Source organism: Pseudopipra pipra, chromosome 8 (genome assembly GCF_036250125.1).
Source record: "Pseudopipra pipra isolate bDixPip1 chromosome 8, bDixPip1.hap1, whole genome shotgun sequence".
Taxonomy (NCBI): Eukaryota; Metazoa; Chordata; class Aves; order Passeriformes; family Pipridae; genus Pseudopipra; species Pseudopipra pipra.
The window spans coordinates 18828255-18850341 of NC_087556.1; the positions used below are offsets into that span (position 1 = coordinate 18828255).

Sequence of the window (22087 nt, forward strand, 5' to 3'; positions counted from 1 at the left end):
AATTGCCACTAAAATATCAACTCTGGTTGCTGAGACTGGCATGCCTCCCCAACCCATCATCAAGCCACATTTGGACCCAAGCAGTAATAGCTGGCTACTGCTGCCCTAAAGATGGCTTTCACTTAAGACTGACAGAAGACAGATCTCACCTATTGTACTACTGAATGGCACAGGTTTGGACCATCAAACTTTTCCTCCTGGGATGATGAATATGGCATCCCAGCATTCTATGGCTTACCTGGACTGCTAACAGCAGCAGAGGTTTTGCCAAAAGGCCACATGCACAGATCATTTTGTGCCCTACACACAAGGTCCTCTCAGTTCCAGACCTGGACTGATGCAATTAAATTAAAAGAAGCTTCAGTTTTACTTAAATGTCTTATGGAGCTCACTCAGTGGCATTAGTTTCAGGGATTGCCACCTACCCTGATGGTATTAAACCATCATTCCTAAGAGCCGTGTTACGCCTTAACCCAGAAAGGGTTTTTGTGCACAATATGAAGGAAAAACAAAACAAAACCAAATTTTTTCAGGAGGTTTTCACTTCAATGCAAAACTTTCCCAGTGTCCAGGACAAAAGGACACCAAGACCCCTGAAGCACTGCTGCTATTTAAGGAGAATTGCCTCAGTATATTTCATTTAATAAAAATTATCCCACACATTCACCCCGTGAAAGAATGTGCACCTTGTGATTCTTGAAGACAGCGAAGGAACTTGTTTAGATTAGTCTACATAAGTATTCATTGATTCCTCTCTCCTCTGGGGGCTCTGCATTCCTTCCACAACTGAACAGACAGAAACAAACCTGCATTGTCATTCAGCAAAGCATAAGGTTAAGACATCTATCAACATTGCATTTAAGAATATATTTTTCTGGACAGACTACTGAATGTTAATCTATGCTGGGAGACAGGAATCCCAGGTTTTCTCCTGCAGTCTGCCAAGGGCATGACACACAACTTTGAGTGTGTCCATTGGGTCATGCTTTTCAGAGCTGCCATGTCCTCCTGTCTCCCACTGACTTCAGTGGGTGTTCTGAACTGCGTTTCTGAAGGTCAGTCCCTTAACTGCTCAGTGTCTCAGCAATCTCATCTGTAAAATAGGAATAGATTAGATCTGTACTCAGTTGAATTACTCCTGAACTCTAGTAATGTGCAGCATCATTTATTTTCTGCCTTCGTAGTGCTCTGAATCAATGGAGCACTCAACAACTGCAGATTTACAGCTGCTGCAGGAGGTCTCTTCAAGCAATACAGCTCTGAAAATTCAAGCTGTTGTTCTAGCTGCAGAATGCCACAAAATTTATGATGCAAAAATATTGTATATTCCTAGTGCTAGCAAGACTATCCAGAACGATCACTTCACTATAACAACAGGCAATTAGGAGAAATATTAAAACATCTTTTCCAGAGCTTAAGTTATCACTAGCTGTTAAAGACACGACAAAACCTAGTGTAGGGTAGATTAACTCCCACCTGCTATTCCAGAGCTCAATCACTTTAGAGACATCTGGTGCTAGCCACTGTCAGAGACAGAACACCAGACCTTGGGTTAGATCCAGTCTAGCAACTGCTGCATTCTCAGAAAAAGAAAACAACAGACTTGATAATTTGATAATGACAGCACAGTAAGGGTTCTGTCCAGGGAAACTGAGCTGTCAGTGAAAACAGACCTTGATCATGCTTTGTTTTAGCCATTAGCAGAGAAAGGATACTGCTGCAGAGACTTCTTCAAGTATGGTGTTACTCCTGTTTAATATAGTTCAGAAAGGAGTGTTGAGAACAGATGAGAGGTGCATAAAACAGCTTCAAAAATCATGAAATCGGAGTATACTTTACTTCTGTTCAGCAGAAACCACAAACTTCCAAAGATACTTGTGTTCTTTGACTCACATGTTTGTCACTCAGTAATACACTACCAACCACTCACCTACAACACCAGAGAAACAAAACAGGATGATTCTTCTGCCCTCCCTGGACTAGACAAATCTGCCAGTAACACCAGCTTGGGTCTCTAACAGGTTGCAAAACTCAGTATGGATAAATTATTGGGATGTTGTGAGTGAGAGGATGATCTGGTTAATTAAGACCACCACGAATTCATGAGGGGATGCTTAGTAGTGTATAGTCAAGAAAATACAGCATTGTGAGAGACTGGAGTGGGCGATGCCAACATGCTACTGTCCCGTGAGGCAGTAAAACAAGTTTTAGGGCAGTTTCCATTATATCAGAAAACACTCCAAGCTGCACAGTACAAAACGAGGGTGCAAAATCTGTCTGCCACGTTCAGATGTACTAAAATGTTGTCAAAGGATAAACTGCCTTATGTTGGATCAGACACAGTCTACTTCCAGAGGCATAAAGTGGCAGCATGTGCTCTACCTGTGTGTTTATATGGAATCCCATATAAACATGAATTGACTACATGGATCAGAATCAGATTTATACTGCCAGGTGATCTAGCAATACACATTGTGCATTAATAAGCATGGAACCAGGATGCTTAAAAGCAGTAATTCACAAAGCATCTCACCATCAGTGTGCTCAGGGACCCTTTCCAGCCCTCTAAACAGCTGCCTAAGAAGCCTCTCAACCAGTCTAGTCCCCTTTTCTTCAAAAGATTATTTAAGTCCCAAACTCCCTTGTGTGTTTCTCCAATACTAAAGTCTCTCTCTACCATATACATGTCAATACTGGATCTTCAGAATCAACACCAGAAGAAAATTACAATATAAAACAGAAACATACAGTAAGCCTCTAAGTCACTGGCACCATCAGCAGGTACAAAACTGCCCAAGTCTGTCTCTGGCTCAGATTGTTAAACCCCTGACAGTAAAGTCTAAGAGCCCCTTCACATTGCTGCTGCTCCCCTCATTTCCTTGGAATCTCTTTCTTCTCCCTATAGCGATGGCTGAACTATATTTTGCCTCCCAAGGGAGAGCTGGATGCCTGTCACTTGAATTGCTTACAGCCAAGCTAGTCAAAGCACATGAGAATATGCCGAGAGGAACAATACTGCATATGGTTTCTCAGCATTCCTGAGAGCTACAGACAGAAAGGGATTGATGGAGTCAAAGCCCTCCCTCCCACCGTCCTTCAGTCCGACTCTGCTCTGGAGGGGTGTCTGACCCACTGGGCTAATCAGCAGGGCACACACATTGGCACACACAGATTTTCCCACACAGAAAGCCAAAACACTGATTTTTCAAAGCATTACTTCAAGAGCTAGACACAAAAGGCCTACATGTTTTGGGCAATGGGAGTGAAGTCCCTGATTCCACCTTTTTAAAGGTGCTTAAGTGATTTAACTTCAGCAAGATGCTGCCCTCCATATGGAAAGGGAAGTAGTCCTCAGAGTATGAGGATACAGTGGTAAAGTGAATGGTTCATCCAAGGGTTTTCCTTAAAGGATTCCTTTCTTCTCTATTTCTGATCCTAGTACCTTCCTTTGCACCCAGAGCTGCTCTAAGCAAAAGCATCTTGGGCAACAGACTCAGGTGGGAAACAAACTGGACAATCCCTGCTCCCTCCTTAGTTCCTAATGGTGCCCTGGAGTACCTTGCTGAGTATCACTGGGGGCAGTCTGGTTTATGTGGGACAGCAGCTGCCACAGGACAAGGAAGGCTTCATTCCAAAAGCAAGTACAGTTAGTGCTGGCAGTACAGGTGACAAGTGTAAGGGTTCAAGATACAAAAAAAAGACTACTTTCCTTAAAGTTGGGGACAAACATCAGAGAATCCAATGGTTACATTTAAATAACCTCACCCAAAAAAAACGCAAGGACATAATATAAAGCTAAATAGGCAGACCTTAGTTTAGGAGTATGATATAAGGGTTTTCACCAAGTATACAGGTGGGGTGCTAGATGTTGGCTGCTGGCTGCATACACTGGAAGCTAAAGGAATGGGGTTTAAGAGCATGAGCTCAGAGACAGCTTCTTGGGCATGTAACATCCTAGTGCTAGACATGTAGAACACTCCAAGGCACACGAATGCGATTACTTAAACAACACATCCAATTTACATAACCAAAACCACCTTACTAAGTCTTGGCTTTTGGTAGATCACTCCAAAACAGGAGTAAAAGCCAAAAATTAGTAAAAACATCCTTATATTATTTCTTAAGTTTCATATCCTTTGCCTAAAACTTAGAAGCAGGTTTGTGGTTCCCCCCATTTCCAATTATGTACATTAAAACCATTGTGTCAAACACATCTGAAACCCCCCTAAGGAGTTTGTGTTGAGGCAGCTATAACCAACTCATCATGCCTCCAACAGTGTTTTCAAATGCTTAACATATCTAAGAATAAAATTCCATGAAATTTTATATGGGCAGATCTCTGAACCTGACTTTAAACTCATGTTCTCAGCTCTTGCTATATATAAGCACACATAGATGGTGCCTTCCCAAAAGTGACTGGACAGAATCATTTATTATGTTGCCACTCTGGAGAGGAGGGGTAGGAGGCAAGGAAGAACTGACTTTATGAACCATTTTCACGAGTCATTATTATCAAATCTTACCAATACCTAATCAGAGAAGTGAAAGAAACTTCTCTAGACTAAGGAATAATTTCCTGCCATTACCAGATATTCAAAAAATTCACAAAACTATTGGTAATGAGGAAAATAAAGCTTTCATTCTTATTTTGCTCTCCAGTGTTTAGTCTGATTTTTTTTCAAAACTTTCCATACTTAATACAAATTTCCCTTGGAAAAGTCAGGAGTGTAGAAAGGTTTCATCTCCACAGTGAACTTCACAGAGAATCATAAATGGTTAAAGATGGGGAACAAAATAGTGTGATAATATTTAAAACCACAACACTTTGCAGCAAAGAGAGAGTAAAAAAATAAATATACTAGATTACCCACCACTGCTAAAATGATCAGTTACTGGTTTGTTACTATATTTCTTCATGTGTTACTGGACTGTCATCCCAGGTCCTGGTTTCATCTGGGATGGAGTTCATTTTCTTCTCAGTAGCTTGTACAGTGCTCTGTTTATTTGATTTAGCGTGAGAATAATGTTGATAACAAACTGATGTTTTGGCTCTTCTAAGTAGTGTTTACCCTAAGTCAAGGACATTTCAGTGTCTTGTGCTCTGCAAGTGACGAGCTGCACAGAAAGCTGGGAGGGAGCATAGGCAGGACAGCGACCCAAACTGGCCAAAGGGATATTCCACACCATGAACATCATGCTCAAGTACACTGTGCAAGTTACCCAGAAGGGGCCAACTGCTGCTCTGGGATGGGGGGTACCAGTCAGTGGGTGGTGAGAATTGTATTGAGCATCACCTGTTTCTCTTGAGTTCAGGTACTCTCTCTCCCTTATTATTACAGTTAATACTAATATTATTATCATTTTTAGTATTATTATGATAGTATTTTGTTATGATTATTAAATTGTTCTTATCTCAACCCATGAAGTTTACCTTGTCTTTCCAATTCTCCCATAACACATTAATTCTGACAACATACAATCTCACAGACTTGTGACAATAATGTAGCTCTCGTTATGACAGTATCTGAGCATATCACAATCTTTAGTGTTCAGTCTTAAGCCCAGGTACCATTAAATGTCTTTCACAAATAAGAAGTGAGGCCTTACAGGACTAAGCAACTGTTTTGGGGTCACAGCAATGACTGAGGCAGAGCCAGGTACTACACTCAGGTCTCCCAAACTAGTGCTCTAATCACTGGGCTTCCTTAGATTCTCTTACCCCTCTACTAGCCTTCATCCACAGCATCTCAGTGGCAAGAACATAGGTGGAAACACCATGGTGACACATGGTCTCATTCTGATGGCAGTAGTTCACTGCATATCCCAGAAACCTCATGAAAACATGATGCTTAGTAGAAAAGATGTTACAGTGTATGAAGATAATGACTTCCCCCACCAACTGCACTTCTGATTTATATTTTTATAATCAAAAGGTCCTGGGAGACAAGGCTATCCCATCAAAGTAGTGGTGGGATACTGCTGTAACCATCAAACTGGAGAAGTGTCTGCTGCTCATCCAACATTAAACAAGATTGGGGGGGAGGAATCTTTCATATAGGATTTTTTTTCCCTCTCATAGTCATACCAGTAGCAGAGCCCAATTCACTTGGTTGGTAATGGCCAACTCACAGTAAGTGACTGAGCCATAGTTGGTGCTGCCATGACATGGCCAAGAGGAACCATATCTGAAATTACTGGAAGCAATGATTTTACCTCATACGCCCAGCTGCAGCAGAGGCCTGAATTACTAGCTCAGTGTCACAGGTTATTAATGAACTGGCACATACATTATACTTCTCTGCTGAAATGTAATGGCCTTTTTATGGATTTGTTAGAACTGAGTTAGTTTAAAAGGAGAATTTGAAACAGTTCATCTGATTAATTTTCCAACTCCCCACCAGCTTCACTTGCTCAGTTTGTTAAACCTGGCAACATAGCATAACTGAATATTCATTTCTAGTCAGAGATGTTACTGCACTTTGAAAATCCAGAGGTAATGTTTTTGCTGCAAAGGCTGTAGGAGGAGAGAGCCTCTCCTGCAACCCCAGCTGCTTCTAAAGCAATACTGAAATTCCTTGGTTTTGCTCTTTCAGGAACCAGTCTGCAAATCACTTACAGATATTGTCAAAGACTCTGCCAGAGAGAGTACGTTGTGAACTCTCTCTCCTTATTACCAGCTTTTTATGACAGGAATTCCTGTTAAGTGCAAAAGGACCATCCTGTCTATGAGGTTAAGCCATGGTAAATTCCATTCCATTTTTTCATGTAGCATCTACCAACTGTAGAATAGAAAATGCAGCCATGAGATCACCCACAGAGCACACACCTGCTCTAATGTTTTATATTACATGCCCTCATCTTGGTTAAAACCCTAGTTTTAATTACTTATTCCTTGCAAAAATGCACTAATTTCATCAGAGTGCAAAACTTACCTTTCAGGCAGCTGTTTCACTGCCTACACTGAGGAAACTGCTGAAATTACAGTCTCTAGTAAAATAGCAAAAGAGTTAACTGCTAAAGTAGTAAATGAAGAGCCTATCTGCTATGACAAAGTATCCTGAACAAAGATCAGAACAGTTCCTTTACTTTTTTCTGTGACACTTAAAAAAAGGCAAAATAATTATTAGACTTCTACTATAACACTGCCCATTGTTCTTCATTCTCCCCTTGTGCGCTCTTTAATTGTTTGCTTTATGCTTTAAAATGTAGATTTGCTGGAACACAGACTATCATCTTATTTGAAAGTGCCAATTCCCATATCACAGGCCCAAAATACTTCACATGTGATTTGTATTTGTCTTTGCACTTAGTCCAAATTTCTTTGACAACCTAAATATTAATGATGGAAAAAGGATTGACTTAAGTCCTGTTCTGTTCAAAGACACTAAAAGCCTATTTTATGGAAATTCTTTAGAGAGCAGTGAGAGGAGTATCCCATTGTAAAGCAACATGCCTTCTTACATGGAATGAATTGCCAGATTATACCATGAGGCTTTCTGGAAGTCAAAAAAAGGTGCTCAAAGCCTTAGACAACATCATTCCTTAAAAATGTCACTACCTGCTTTTGTTGCTAGATTTATACTTGCTAATAGTGTTAACATTATACTTCTTGAGAATAAACAAAAATAAACAAAATAGCACTATTATTCCAAAAACATTCAATAGAGGGTTTGTTTGGGTTTTTTTGTCAAATGAGTCACATCCCTAAACACAGTCAGAAACTCATCTGAAAAACTCCTTCATTTATAGCAGCTGCTCACAGCAATGTGATCACCTAAAACAGATGCAAGACACCCAGTGCTGACATTTGAACAAAGCATCAAATATTAATTACGGTAAAACCAATTGATGCACAGCTGTTTCCAGCATATGAAACGGAAGCATTAACTCCTTCAAGTCTGCGAGCATGTCCAAGATGTTTCAACAAGGTTGTAATTCACAGGCTGCATTGTACAATCCCCTCAGATAACTGATACCTGCAGCAGTCAGTGGACTACAGCAAGCCTGGAGGTTATATCCCGGGATGTCTTGAGAGAAGCAGCAGGGGAGACACCAGCAACACTCCTTCAGCAACATTTTGAGTTGCATAGGTGAGATTTATGCTGTTTCCAGAAATACTCAGGGTTTTCTTGTTTGACAAAGAGAGATTGGGTTTTTCAGGCTCCCCAGAAGGCAGCAGGGGATTGATCCAGTGGTGCTGAACCTTGCTCAGCACAGCCCACAACTGCTCCACAGGCACGCTGGGGTACTCAGACACAGGCTCCATTACTGTCATTTCAGTCTGAGTTCTGTGCCTAGAATACAGATTATAGTTTGTGGTATTATTATTTAGGAAAAATAAAGAAAGGAAAAAGAAAGACTGCCATGCCAGCTTCTAACTACCGTGCTTCTCCAAATACCACCTCTTTGCTCAGTTCTCACATACCTCAGTAGAGGGTTCTTCTCTACATCATCCACTGGTTAAAAACCCCAGAAGCCTCATTTGCTTCATTTATATGAACTGAACAAGTTCTGGATCATCCCAGTCAGCAATAGCTAATTATTTACCTGTATGTGCTTTCAAGAACACTACTACTCATCAACATAGCAACATAAATGCTCAGAGCAAACTGGATGTGTGGCTAGAAAAGAGAATGGATATCAAATATCTAACCTGCTTTTACCTCCAGTTACACAGTCATTTTTAAGAGAGTGTGCAGGGTAGTGAGCATTTATGCAGCAGGAAAAACGGCGGAACTGCTGTGCTCACCACACCTCCACCCTTTGTTTCCAATGACACTTTAGACCTCAAAAGTACTGTCTGGCACACTTTTCTTCCAATTAAAAAAAAAAAAAAAAAAAGAGACCCTGCATGACAAATGCTTTCTTTACTGTTTCAGACTTTTGCAAATTCAGGACAAAATTACAAGTGACAGAACTAAATAAAAAATTTCACCATGTTTTTAATTAAGTGCCTTGTGTTACAGAAGAGTAAGACAGGATACTCAAACACTGGTTTTTCAAATCCAAATGAAATAAATGAGGGTTTTTAATTAAAAAAAGTTTAGACTAGGTAATGCTTTTGAATTTTTCTTTAAAAAGTTAACTGTATCTAACATGAAGTAAAATATTGCCATGTATATTAAATATTTGATTCCATATCTCCAATGAAAATGTGTATTTTTCAGTCACTGAAAGTTTTACCGCGTCATATCAGGCTGACTCAAAACAGCTTTTAAAAAAATCAGGAATGCAACAGTAAACAAAAAATTATTCTGAACTTTCATCAGGAAACAAGAACTCATTTTTCCTTCTCCTGAGTATTTGCTAGGTAGCTTTTGTTGACTCACTTTCCTTCCCTGTACCATAAAATAAAGACAATAGAGAAAAAAAGTAAAGCTTGCCTTGTTACCTTTTCACTAAGGTGAAATACAAACAAAAAGAAATCAAATTTAACTGTTGAAGAAAAGCAAGTCATTCTGAAATTTATTACCAGAATCAGCATATTTTGTGCTGTCTTCTCTGCCCTAAGGAGGTCTCACCTAGAATGGCAAGCTAGGTTTGGAGACCAGACAGAGCCATGGGCAGACGTACCACAGAGAACCATAGAAGAACTGTAAGAATAAGAGATTTAGAATAAATCTCATAGAACAGCTGGAAAACAGTGTGTTCACTTCAGTCTCTTTTGACTACGTAAAGATTTCTGATAGTCTCTGTCACTGAGAAATAAACCTTAATATTTAAGATTCACATAAGCCTTGGGAGAGAGTTTCTGATTGTCTCATGCTGGGCACATTATTATTGTATGTCAGGCATGTGATTATCATTTGATAGGTGTGTAATTAGCACGATGGTCGCATCAGGTGTGTGCCAGGAGCAGGACTGGTGCGTCAGGCACACAATCAGCGCGTGCCCAGGTGCTTGACTGCACATGTTGGGTGCGTGAATGTCACAGGAATGACATGCTGCTGCCACCTGAACTTTTATGGATGTTTAGGTAGATGCCACAATCAGGACAAAAGTCAGCTTTCCATAAAACCTCAATTCCTGCCATAGTAAGTGTAAGTTCTGCAAAAGGCATAGCTCAGACTGTTACACAAAACACAAACAACCTAAAAGACTGATTCTACTGCACATGGAAACTAATCAATTGAGCTCTGTATGAAATATTCTAGATAAAAAGTAGATGAGGTCAGAGAAGATCACAAATCCTTGGACAGGGAGCAGAATAAACTCCCCATAATGCAGGTAGAAATATTTAAAAGATGCTGTGCCACTTAGACACAATTTATGGGACCTGATGGTATTTGCCCTAGGGTACTACTAAGAGAACTGTAGGAAGCTTTCCAGGTCACTCTCCCTCATTTATCAGCAGTCCTGGTAAACTGGGGAGGTCCCAGTTGACTGGACGTTGGCAAATGTGATGTCCATTTACAAGAAGGGTTGGAAGGAGGATCCTGGAAACTACAGGTCTGTCAGTCTGACCTCTATGCCAGGGAAGGTTATGGAATAGATTAATTTGAGTGAAATTACACAGCACATGCAGGACAACCAGAGGATCAGTAGCCAGCCAACAGGGGTTTAGGAAAAGCAGGTCCTACTTGACCAACCTCATCTCTTTTTATGACCAGAGGGTTGGTTTAATGCTTGAGGGAAGAGTCATGGATGTTGTCTACCCGGACATCAGTAAAGCCTTTGATACTGTCTCCCACACTGTTCTCCTGGAAAAGCTGCCAGCCCATGGTTTGGGCAGGTGCACTCTTTGCTGGGTTAAAAACTGGCTGGATGGGGCCCAGAGAGTGGTGGGGAATGGTGCTACATGCAGCTGGGGGGCAGTCGCTTGCTGGGTTCCCAGGGCTCAGTTTTGGGGGCCAGTCCTGTTTAATATCTTTATCAGTGATCTAGACAAGGGGATCAAGTGCACCCTCAGTATGTTTGCAGATGACAGGCACTAATTTGGGGGGCAGTGTTGATCAGTTGGAGGATAGGAAGGCTCTGCAGAAGACCTGGACAGACTGGATCGATGGGCCAAGGCCAACAAGATGAGATTCCACAAGGCTGAGTTCTAAGTCCTGCTCTTGGGTCACAACAATCCCATGCAGCACTAGAGGCTGTGGGAAGAGTGGCTGGAAAGGGGCCCAGCAGAAGAGGCCCTGGGGGTGCTGGTTATCAGCTGTTTGAACATGAGCCAGCAGTGTGCCCAGGTGGCTGAAAGGACAATGGCATCCTGGCTTGGATCAGCAATACTGTGGCCAGAGGGACCAGGGCAGTGATTGTCCCTCTGTACTCAGCACTGGTGAGGCCACAGTTCAAGTCCTGTGTTCAGTTCCGGGCCCCTCAACATAAGAATGACATTAAGGTGCTGGAGTGTGTCCAGAGAAGGGCAACAGAGCTGGTGAAGTGTCTGGAACTTAAGTCCTATGAGGAGCAGCTGAGGGAGCCGGGTATGTTCAGCCTGCAGAACTGGGGGCTCAAGGGAGACCATATTGCTCTATTGAAAAGAGTCTGTAGCAAGGCAGGGCTTGGCCTCTTCTCCCCAGCACCACAGGATAAGAAGAAGAGGCCTCGTCAGGTGAGGGTCATAGTGGATATTATGAAAAATTTCTTCACTAAAAGAGTAGTTAAGCTTTGGAACAGACTCCCCAGGGAAGCAGTAGAGTCACCATACCTGGGAGATGTCCCCAAGAACAATGAATGCAAGTTCTACCTGTGGTAGGACACCAGGTTGAAAGCCCTTATGTATAGTAGAACAGTGTATTTAGGAAAATAGGTACGACAGGCTATAAAAGAAGTTGGTGAAGAGATAGCACACAATCTCATTTCATGCAGTTTAGAAAACTTTCCTGTTATGAGTGAGTGATGGGGTAACAGAAAGCAGAAGCAGCGTCACTGCAGGGGTTCATGCAGCATTTATGAGCTGTCTCACTATGAACGCCTGAAATTAGATCAAGAAGTAACAAGACTGTTGACAGTAAATACAAGCCAGAGGTTGTATATACAGCAGATGTTATCAAATCTTCAGGTGTTAGTTCAGTTGTGTGCAGATTAAACACAGCAGGCAATTTAACCCACAAAAGACAGTTCATTGAAGGGGCACAGACACTGTTCCCTAAGGAAAGACTTGCTTAAGCATCTCAGCTTATGCAGTTGTTACACACTGAAAAACACTGTGCACCTACCTTCCACATAGCTGTATTCCATAGTTCTCCTGTTTTTACATACAGGCAGTGATCCACTGCTTTGCTGAATCTCAGCAGCACCATTTCTGGGTTTGAAACCACATTTCCTGTCCTGCAAGGTTATATCCCACTCAAATTAATATGCCATGTTGCTCATTTTTGAAGGACATGGTCCAGCACTGCACAAAATAACACTTAATTCCTTGGACAAAAATGACAACAGAAAATATCTAGCACTTCTGCTAAAGTATTAATTTTACAGGAAGAAATAAACTTCTCTTTTTTTAATTGAAACTGATGTTTCCAAGTTACAGTAATCAGAAACTGTAGAAATATGACTTTTGTTAGAAAGTCTTTTTAATGCAGTGTCTCAACAAAATGATTGCAACTAATTCTGCTTAGCAACCAGCCAATATCAAACAGAGATGGTGAATCGGACAAATGACAGAATATATCATCAAGCCTTTGAAATGCTATCAGTTAATTCCTTTTCTCTTCAGAGCATAAGTAGTAGACATCATAAAGGTGAACAGTACTTTTCCATCAACTAACACAGGAACAGCTCTGCTGTGTTAGGCCAAAGGTTACTCTTTGCTTTCATTGACAAAATCAGTCACAGAGAAATTTTCTAGATGAGTAATAATTAGCCATTGACCAGATAACTTCAGGATAATATTTTCCTAAAATGAATCTCTCAACTTTTCAAATTTCAAGTTAATTTTTTAATTTCAGCAAATATAAGTAAAGTGCCCCACATGCCTCAAGACACACCTTTGAAATTCCACCCATCATGGCTACAGGCACATGGAAAAAGGAAGAGTAAGCACATTTGGGTGCACACCAAGGAACATCATCTGGAGAACCATGCAGGTGACATACTCTGCTGTACTCACTGAGAGAATCCATTCACTTTTTCTTACATCTTGGAAGAGACTGTGAGTTCTTTCCTTATCTCCTTTGTTTATCTTGGGTTTTCAAAAAGGATACGGAATGTTCAGAAGACTCTGAAGTTCTTTTTGCTATAGTGGTTATAATGCAAACTGACCACCTTGTTGAAATGAGGAATGAGTTCACACACTAACTTAATATACATTCCCAGCCAACACAGGCTGTTCTCACAGTGCTTAGGTCACATCACAGAGAACTGTTTCTCACAGAAAGGAAAGCATGCAAAATAAGAGCACACAAGTCTATTCACACACATGCTTTCTCATTTGAAGACTGCATAACTCTAAAATACTGCAGCTGTGCCACTGTGTGCTTCAAATGACTGCACATCCAATCAAAACTATCTGCAGGAGAGCACAATGTATAAGATTGTGGTCAAAACCTACTCAATAGTTCTAGTGAGAATTCATTCTGGACTTCTGTTAGAAGGTATCTTTAGTAATGGTGGAAGCTCAAGAAGCATCCAGAAAAAACAAACAAACCACTAAACAAAAACCAAACAAAACCCCTCCCCCTCAAAAAAACAACCAACCAAAAAAAAAAACCAAACCAAAAAAAAACAACCCCCCCCAACAACCTGAATAAAACCCAAAAAAACCCAACAACAACAAAAAATAAACAAAACAAAACAAAAAGCAAACAACCAAACACCCCCCCCCCCCCCGAAAAAAAAAACAAACAGGAAAATTAGTTCCTTGACTTTGAGATAGTATCATGAACCCTAAGAACACATTCCCAAAGCACTTCAATATGACAGACTGGAAAATACCAAAAACATCTTATTTGCATTAAGAATTACAGACTTCTCAAGTATGGTATTCTCCTAAATCATTAAGGTTACCCAATAGATACAACTGTCTTTTTCAAGACTTCTTTTTCTATTCCTTTTACACAAAGCACAACCGTCATTAAAATCCTTTTGGTATCTTAGGTAAGCTCCATTATCCCAGTGTTCCCAGTCTTACAAGCCCTATACATATTGCACCTTCTTAAGCACAAAACTGTAACAGGACACACACCTTGGCAGCTGGCATCAGACAAGACAGAAAGGGCAAATCCTGTTTGGCTGAAAATGAGAGTTCTCCATCCTTGCACCAATTTGAAACTTTTTACCATAATGAACACCATGGGGGTCTCCCTAGGATAACTAAATTGAGCGGGCCCAATTGACGACCTGATTAAAGAAGGTAAAGGAAGAACTCACCATCTTGATTATATTGCATCACTGGAAAGTCACCAGAAATCTTTGTAACACTAGAGTGCAAGACTTGTTTGGATCATCTGATTGGGAACAACTGTCATTGTGAAAAACACCAAGAAATACAATCACATTGAAACAACCAAGCTCGGGAAATAGTAAAGTGTAAATAATCAACCACAGCACATGGAAAACACTCTCCCGCAAGCTTCGGGTTCCAGCTTGGTCCAGGTTAGTAGGAGCGAACAGTACTAGAGGGTGAGGTAGGAGGACTTTATTTCTAGTTACCTTCCAATTCCTACAAGCAATCATGTCATTCTCCCACATTGTGATTTCAGCTCATAGCACTTGACTGAATCTAAAGACAGGGTAAAAAGACAATTCAGTATTCCTGCCTAGGAATCTGTTACTTGCCAGTAGGGTAATTCTACTAAAAGGACAGATGGAGAGAAGTGAGAAAGGATAAAAACACTCCATATCCATTCTGGCCTTAAACAAATGCAAATATTCCTAAACTCCCACCCCTTTATTGAGCTTGTCTCTGCTATCTGCAGATAACCAGCTGCATTCAGGGAGACACTTCAGCTGGCAACTTCTAAGAAATCCAAATCTAGTCATCAGTTAGCCCTATCTGTGCCTGATGTGCTAAAAGGCAATCAAGAGAAAAAGACAATATGGCAAATGCAGTAACACAAAACATATTATTATCAGTACCATGGTCCCCAGCCACACCCCTTGTCCCACACTTGCCAAAAGTATTCTCACAGCAGAGAAGGACTAGTTGAAGCTCATGGTCAAAAGGCCAGTGCAGCAGTAGCCTAAACCATTCCTTAATGCCAGAAAAGCAAAGCAGCATGGGCAATCCAAATTATTGGCTTCTCTACAGATCTTATAAACTTAGAGGTATCTGAAAAGCCCTAGAAAATAAGCTTACTGCTTTAAAGGGGCCCATGCCAAGCACCAAGGAACAAATGAATTTCAGCAGCTTCATACAAAGCCAAATTTGGTCCCAATTAAGAATACAAATAACAGCTAAGCACTTCAGGTCTTTCCTCACAGTGACTGACCAGCAAGACAGGGCATAGACTTTTTACCTCACTGATCATATTAGTACCAACAGCAAAGTTGTATTAAACTTGAGCCTTATTGAGTTTCATGCAGACAGAGCCACACAACCTTCGTACAACAAGCTTCAGCCTTCTACACAGCTAAGAGAGTCAACCAGGAGATAGATTCTGTTACACAGGACTGACTTAGAGAATATATTTTCCAAATAAGACCAAAAAACCATGGCAGGACCTTTAACAGGCTACCCTTGAAAGAAATGCTCAAAAAGTTAATTAATATTACATACTCAGTAGGGCTTCACAGGCAAAGTACAGCTTAACACAAATATCCATCTCAACCATACCAAGTCTCAGAAAATGGTGTGGTTTCACCACCGTCTGCAGGTTTACCCAAATGTGCAAAGCTGACACAAACATACTGTGTTCTTTCATGCCTGAATGCAATATGCTAGCTGAAATACCCATTGTTTGTAGAAGCTCTCCCCGAAGAAGATAAATACAATTTCACTCAAGTGAATGAGGTGGCTGGATTTATGCCAGGAACTAGGACAAATGTGTTTTGATAATACCCAATCTAAGCTCCCCCTTCCTCAACAGATTAAAAACAGAAGCAGATGAAAAATCCCATTCTCAATCCAAAATTCAGGGGTATTTTGCCTAAAGTTTTTTTCCTGATCCTGTCTTTAGGAGGAAATTCAGATCCATTCACACAGAGAATCTGGACATAGTCAACTCAATAATAACTGAAATACTACATACACCTTTACCTGGCCTTCTCTACTCCTGACAGGGAAAATTTATTTCAGTGTTTATCCTTCTTTCTAATATAACTCTAATTGATATTACTTCAGATCAGCACACTTTTCCTTTAGCTTTATTTTTATACTGCATTCTTTAACTTTGTGAAGCTTATGTGTATTTATAAACTTTACCCTGAGACAGCTGTGATGCATCCACATACTCACCAAATTTCCACTAATGTATTTATTTTTCCCTTTGTCTCAAAACCAGTGTGTTAAATAGCTACCATTTTTTGAATCATATTTTCAGTGTAGTGACTATAAGGGTGCATCTCCCAAAGCTTAGTACTAGAAACAATTTTTTCTCTATTTTCTCAAGAATACAACTTCAGAGGATTCTGATTTCTAAAAGAGAATTATATTCAGTTGTCAAAAATTTAAAACCATTAAGAGTTCATTCTACTAACTCCAAGCATATTTTTGAACACTGTTCTTATAAGGAGACTGCTTTCTACTGAGTAAAGCATCACCTCTCTTTAGGCTCACACATTACCTATTCTTAGAGCTCCTGAATCCAAACTACAAACTTTCCCCAAAGCAGACAGGATGTCAGAGGCTGGTCCCAACATGTAAATCCATCCAGGAGCCACCTTGGAAGTAATCAAAAATTCTTAAAGATAGGAGAAATACAGTAGCTTTAAGTGGGTTGGAGTCAGTGTCTCTCAGCTTCCTAAAGCAGCTTCTTCTAGACTAAGGGGAGCTCGACCCTTCAGAAAGTATTCAAGTCCATCAGGACATAAGAATAGATGAGGAAAGACTGTTGCCACATTGACAGCCTTTCTGAAAAGGAAACAACCAACCAACCAGTCCCCCTCCCACCAGATTTCACTTGTTAGTGAAGAAAAAGAAGAAATGAGGAATTGTGTTTAAAGCATAAGATCACACCGAGATAGTTTCGTTTAGTTTGTTCACGGTTGTTTGTTATTCTTTTTTTTTTAATGAACCACAAAAGAAGTCAGCGCACCTCCCGAAGGACTAGAAACCGAGTGCTGCACAGAGGGGGCAAACAGCCTCGTTTCCCACTCCTCCCTGTCCCTTTCCCGCAGAAGGCAGCGGATCCCGGCGCCGCGCCCGGCGGTTCCCGAGCCGCGTTCTCTCCCCCGGGGCTGCCCGCACCCCCGCCGGGACACACGGGCAAAGAGTCTCCGTGTCACCTCTGAGGGGGCAGTTAGTTACCTCTGGGCTCCTCACGGCAGCCTTTGCAGGAACATAGCCCCATGGCAGGTGACAGCGTCCCTCGCAGCCCCAGCCAGCCCGCTCCCTGCCAGGCGGGGCCGCCTCCAGCATCCCTGGCAGCGGGGCGGGCAGCAGGGCCCGGGCTCCTAACAGGCTACGCAAGGGCAGGTTGGTGCCCTGGAACTCCCCGCCTTTGTCGCCCGTATTTCCAGCCGGCCTCGAGGCAGAATTCAGCGCTTCGTGGCTCCCTGCCCGTTAAACGGCACCAGCTTATTAATTACGGTCGCCCTTTTGAAGGGGTGAGAGCCACCGGAGCCTGCTTTATGCGAGTGACAGATGCTTGCTCTCAGATAGCCAGAGGGCAACAGACACCAAATGTAAACCTTCAGTGTGCATAAAGAGATACTAGAAAGACCATTTCACCTCTTGCAAAATTATGTCAGCACAGGACAGGGTCATATCACATCCCCCCACCACACTCCCCCTCAAGAGTAAATACTTCTCCATGTATCTCAGTCTCCACAGAGATACTGAGAGTTACAGGGACCTTGCATTCTTGCGAAGGTCAGCACTACTCTAGCAATATTCAGAAGGCTTGTTTAAACACTTACTTTTAATTGCATTAACCTAACTAAATCATCAGCCACAAAGACAAGATAAGAGTTTTGTTTTGGGATAAAGAAAGAACAACATCCCTAGAACAGATGTTCACTGATTCTCTAATCATTCAGTGCTTGTTTTCTAGACCCCACAGCACTTCACTTAACCCAGCAGGGACCCTGCTTATTGAAGACCCAGTGCCCAGGCACAGCAATGCCCTAAGCACTGCAGCATAGTTGCACAGTTTGTTTTATACATCAACTCACAGGCAAAGCAGGTGCCTTTGCAAAGCTTGGATCAAGTGTTAAGAGTTAGATGTCACAAGCAAGAGACTGACAAGCAAGTCTTCTCCAGGCTGAACACTGCAGAAGAGTACATTCTTTGATTGCAGTGTACAATGCACAAAAATTAGAGTGTGGGTGGGAGGGGAGAAAGCTACACAACTAAAAGTTTGGGGGCTGAGCAAAGTAACAAGGACCTACACCTTTGAATACAATTAAAATACCAGAAACAGCCTGAACCCAAGACCTGATGACAATCCGCAGCTCCTGCTCGCAATATATATCCCAGCCTCAAGACTGAACCAGTTCTTCAGAAGGGACTTCCATGAGAGAAACTGAATAACCTAAAGGACAGATGTCTATCGGGTCTCCCACCATCTAAAATAACAACAACAGCAAAAGACTATGATAATGTTCTACAGAGAGGTCCTCCTGCAGAGTATTCTGCTGTTAACTGCACACTTGAGCAATCCCAGATCATGAGCATTCATTAGTTAGCACAAAAAACCTAACCAAAACCCAATCCCACACAGGATGGAAGATGGACAGGGCAGGAAAACCTTCCCATCACCGCCAAACATTTTAGAGGAAATTCAAGATATTCTTGCAGAAGAGCTGAAAGAAATATATTACTCTGGCTTTGCTGGTACCAACTTGTTCCTCTTGGAAAGATGTGTGAAAACTCAGTTGTTTTGTTGAGCCTCTAAACTTGTCAGGTAATGCCAATAGCTGACAGCTGCTTGGAAATCTACCTCTTGTGCAAAGCACTACCTTCCCCTTGTAAAGCAGCAGATACTCTTTCTTCTTGGCTAGAGGGTGATCTGATCTCAGAGAAGAGGTATGTAAACCACCTGCTTGAGAGGCTGGACACTCTCCTGGCAACACTCCTGCATTTCATTTTAAAACAAACTCCAGGCAGCCCCCAGCAGGGGTAAGTTTTCCAAGTTCAGAATACCCGAAGTATTTACTAATGGCACTGCCAGATCAGCGGTAGATAAAACGTATGGAGATAGCACCCTGCTCTGCAGCTGTTCCAGCCTGGCAGTCAAGCCTGCTCCATGGGGAAAGTTACTAGATGTTATATCTCAGAGAAACCCCTGGAATACCTAGAAGTTACTGAAATTTGAGTATTTAAGAAGTTTTAGGACTACTATGTACATCACCTCACATAGACAGACAGAGGCTGATGTGGGGTTAAACACACATGCATGTTTTTAGACAAGGCTTCAATAAAGCATATCAAGAATTTTTGTGTTTTTATTACTGGAACATTATAATTCTAAACTCTCCTTATTTTCACAAAGTATTTGAAAAACTGACAAAAAATGTGTCTTCCATTAGATTATGTGACATTACTTGAAGGAATTAAAAGGTCCCAGATGAAAACAGATGAGATTTATTTACTGCAATAACCATCATCATGTATTTAAAACAACAATCTTCAGGTGCATTCATTGCAAGAGGAAGGCAGAACCTGTGATGTGACACTATGTCCACATGGTAAGGATATTACCCAAGAGCATCACTATATAAAATGGAGTTAAAGAACACTTAGTTCTTCCCTCAGTTTTGCTCTGGATGGCAATACTAATTACAGTAAGTTCGGCAATAAAACAAGCCAATACTGACAGCTTTCAGGAAACCATCCAAAGCTTGCATATATTTATATGCAACTATCTACACTTTCAATTTCACAGCAAAATACAAATTTCATCCAAAACAAGGCAGTTCTTCAACACTGGTTCATTCAAAAACAATTTTTAAAGAAGTATTCATTTAAGAAAAATCTTCATTGCACTGGTGACTTATTGATATGTTTGTGTCAGTCTTGAGTGTGAAAAAATACACTCAGGAACCACAAAACTCGGGGGGGGGGGGGGGGGGGGAGGGAGGGGAAATCAGAGCTAAAGAGTTGTTCATTGAAAATTCAACCAAAGAAGTGGAAGTGAAAATGTGATTAAGTCAGAGCTGTAGTCTCTAATAAAGTAAAATACTATAACCACTATCTCTTTTATAAAACCTCTTTTCTAATCTCAAAAATCCATATAAATAATATAAACTAGGACATTCATGCTCTGCTTACCTTCAGTGCACTTTGCAGATCATTTGTGCTCTCTAAAGCTAAAATGACAAAAGTTTCCTAAAACTTAACCCAGTATGTGTCTGTTGTCAAACTCACTGCCAGTCCAAATCTTGCCAGACAGAAGTAGCAGGGGATCAGGCTAGCAGAGTGTAGCCATACAAACCAGACACCTTTTTTTTTTTTTTTGGGGGGGGGAGGGAGAGGGCACAGTCAAGATTATAAAAAGGGGCATTTTGAGATAACTGGTTTGTGAGATGGAGGAGTCCTATCTCTAGATCTATCATCCCATGGGAAATTGAAGATTCTTCAATGGCTAAAGCACACTTAGTTTCTCTTTTGAATGCTGTCAGGTACAGGCAGATCATCTCAGCAGTCAGCTAATGAAGTGCAGAACTGACACCCAAATCTCTTGGATAAATATAAAGGCAACCCTAGAAACTCTCATCCTAGACCCTAACGTGTTGTTTGATAGAGGTACAAGGTCTGATATATAACCTGAAGGGTTTAAAGACTCAACACAAGATAATATCAGAGAGAGCCAAACCTGTATGGGTTAAACAGAATTGAGATTTATATAAAACTTTTAATATTATATAAAATGTATTTATATTTACATACAGAAAACTTCAAGTAGGTACCTGCAATAAGAAAGGTGGATATGCTTGCACTTTTCCAACAACAAACCCCCTTACTCTGCAGTAAGATTCTTGAGGCTCATTTCTGTTAATATACGTAACTCAGTCTATACAGCAGGAGCTATTCAGGGTGGGATATCCGTAGTTCTTAACAATTTGACCTTCTAGATGCATGGTTAACTATGACTGTTTTCTCCTTAAACTGCACACACCAACTTTAGACTAGGGTTTACAAAATCAGGAGCTCAGAATTCAATGTCTAAATCTAGATTTCAAGTACTAAATCATTAGACTGATCTTTCAAAAACACCAAGTACTTAACAAATCCCTGTAAAATGAACAATGAACTGGTGCAGACTGAGCGTTCTAAGATTTTCTGAATAACTGATACACTTTGCACGTTTTTTTCTCCAGCCATAGCTCTCAGCTTCACCATCTGAAATTCTTGATTTAAAGTTTACATCCTCTCCCATTTCTTAAGAAATAAAATAGTGTATTGGGTGCCACTGAAAAGGAAAGCTGACTGCTAAACACTGCTGTGTGAATATTGAACTTTCCTATTTCTGAACCAAGCTAAGGATCCGGAAACCAGAGGTAAAGACTTCAGTTTAGGTAAGTCAACCACTTATGTTGGGAGGGAAAAAAACCCAACCAATGAAATTTAAAAAAAATACAGGATGGCAGAGGAACATGTTATTCTAGGTCAACTCCAGATGTGACAGATCACTGGTGGCTGATGGTAATTAGCATTCCTTACGAGAAGATAAATGTTTTCTGTGATTCCCAAATGTGTCAGAGTTGCATCTCTAGAGCTGGGCAAACATTCATTTTCAAAGCTTTTTAGACACAAGGACAAGATTATAAAGTTTAGGGTTTTTTCTCACCATCCCCTCCTCCTCAAAAGGCACAAACTGGTCTGAAGAACACAAATGTTAACACCACCTTGAATAGTTACAATTAAACAGGTGAACTGGGCTACGTAGAGAATGGATCAGAGCCAGCCAGTATGAAACATGCATTTGTGAAAAGCTCACAATTTATACTAATACCCATGCTCAAAATTCAGAATAATGTGTTAAAATTTTCAAGTTTGGCCAATATAAGCTTGTTTTGTCTGATCTGCAAAACTTTTTATACTATA

At 40.9% G+C, this 22087-nt stretch overlaps 1 protein-coding gene across 5 annotated transcripts in view; it reads right to left on the reverse strand.

The window, feature by feature from the left end:
- Window positions 1–22087, reverse strand: part of ARHGAP22 (Rho GTPase activating protein 22) — a 150821-nt gene that overhangs the window by 86198 nt on the left and 42536 nt on the right. The window contains exon 3 of one of the 5 annotated variants that reach the window (XM_064662813.1): window positions 12159–12270. The exons of 3 other annotated variants lie outside the window; for them this stretch is intronic. In XM_064662813.1, the coding sequence (XP_064518883.1) occupies window positions 12159–12270 (112 nt within the window). Of the gene's footprint in view, window positions 1–12158; window positions 12271–17347; window positions 17406–22087 lie in introns of those variants that run through there. One more of the 5 variants, XM_064662816.1, reaches the window with a different exon arrangement.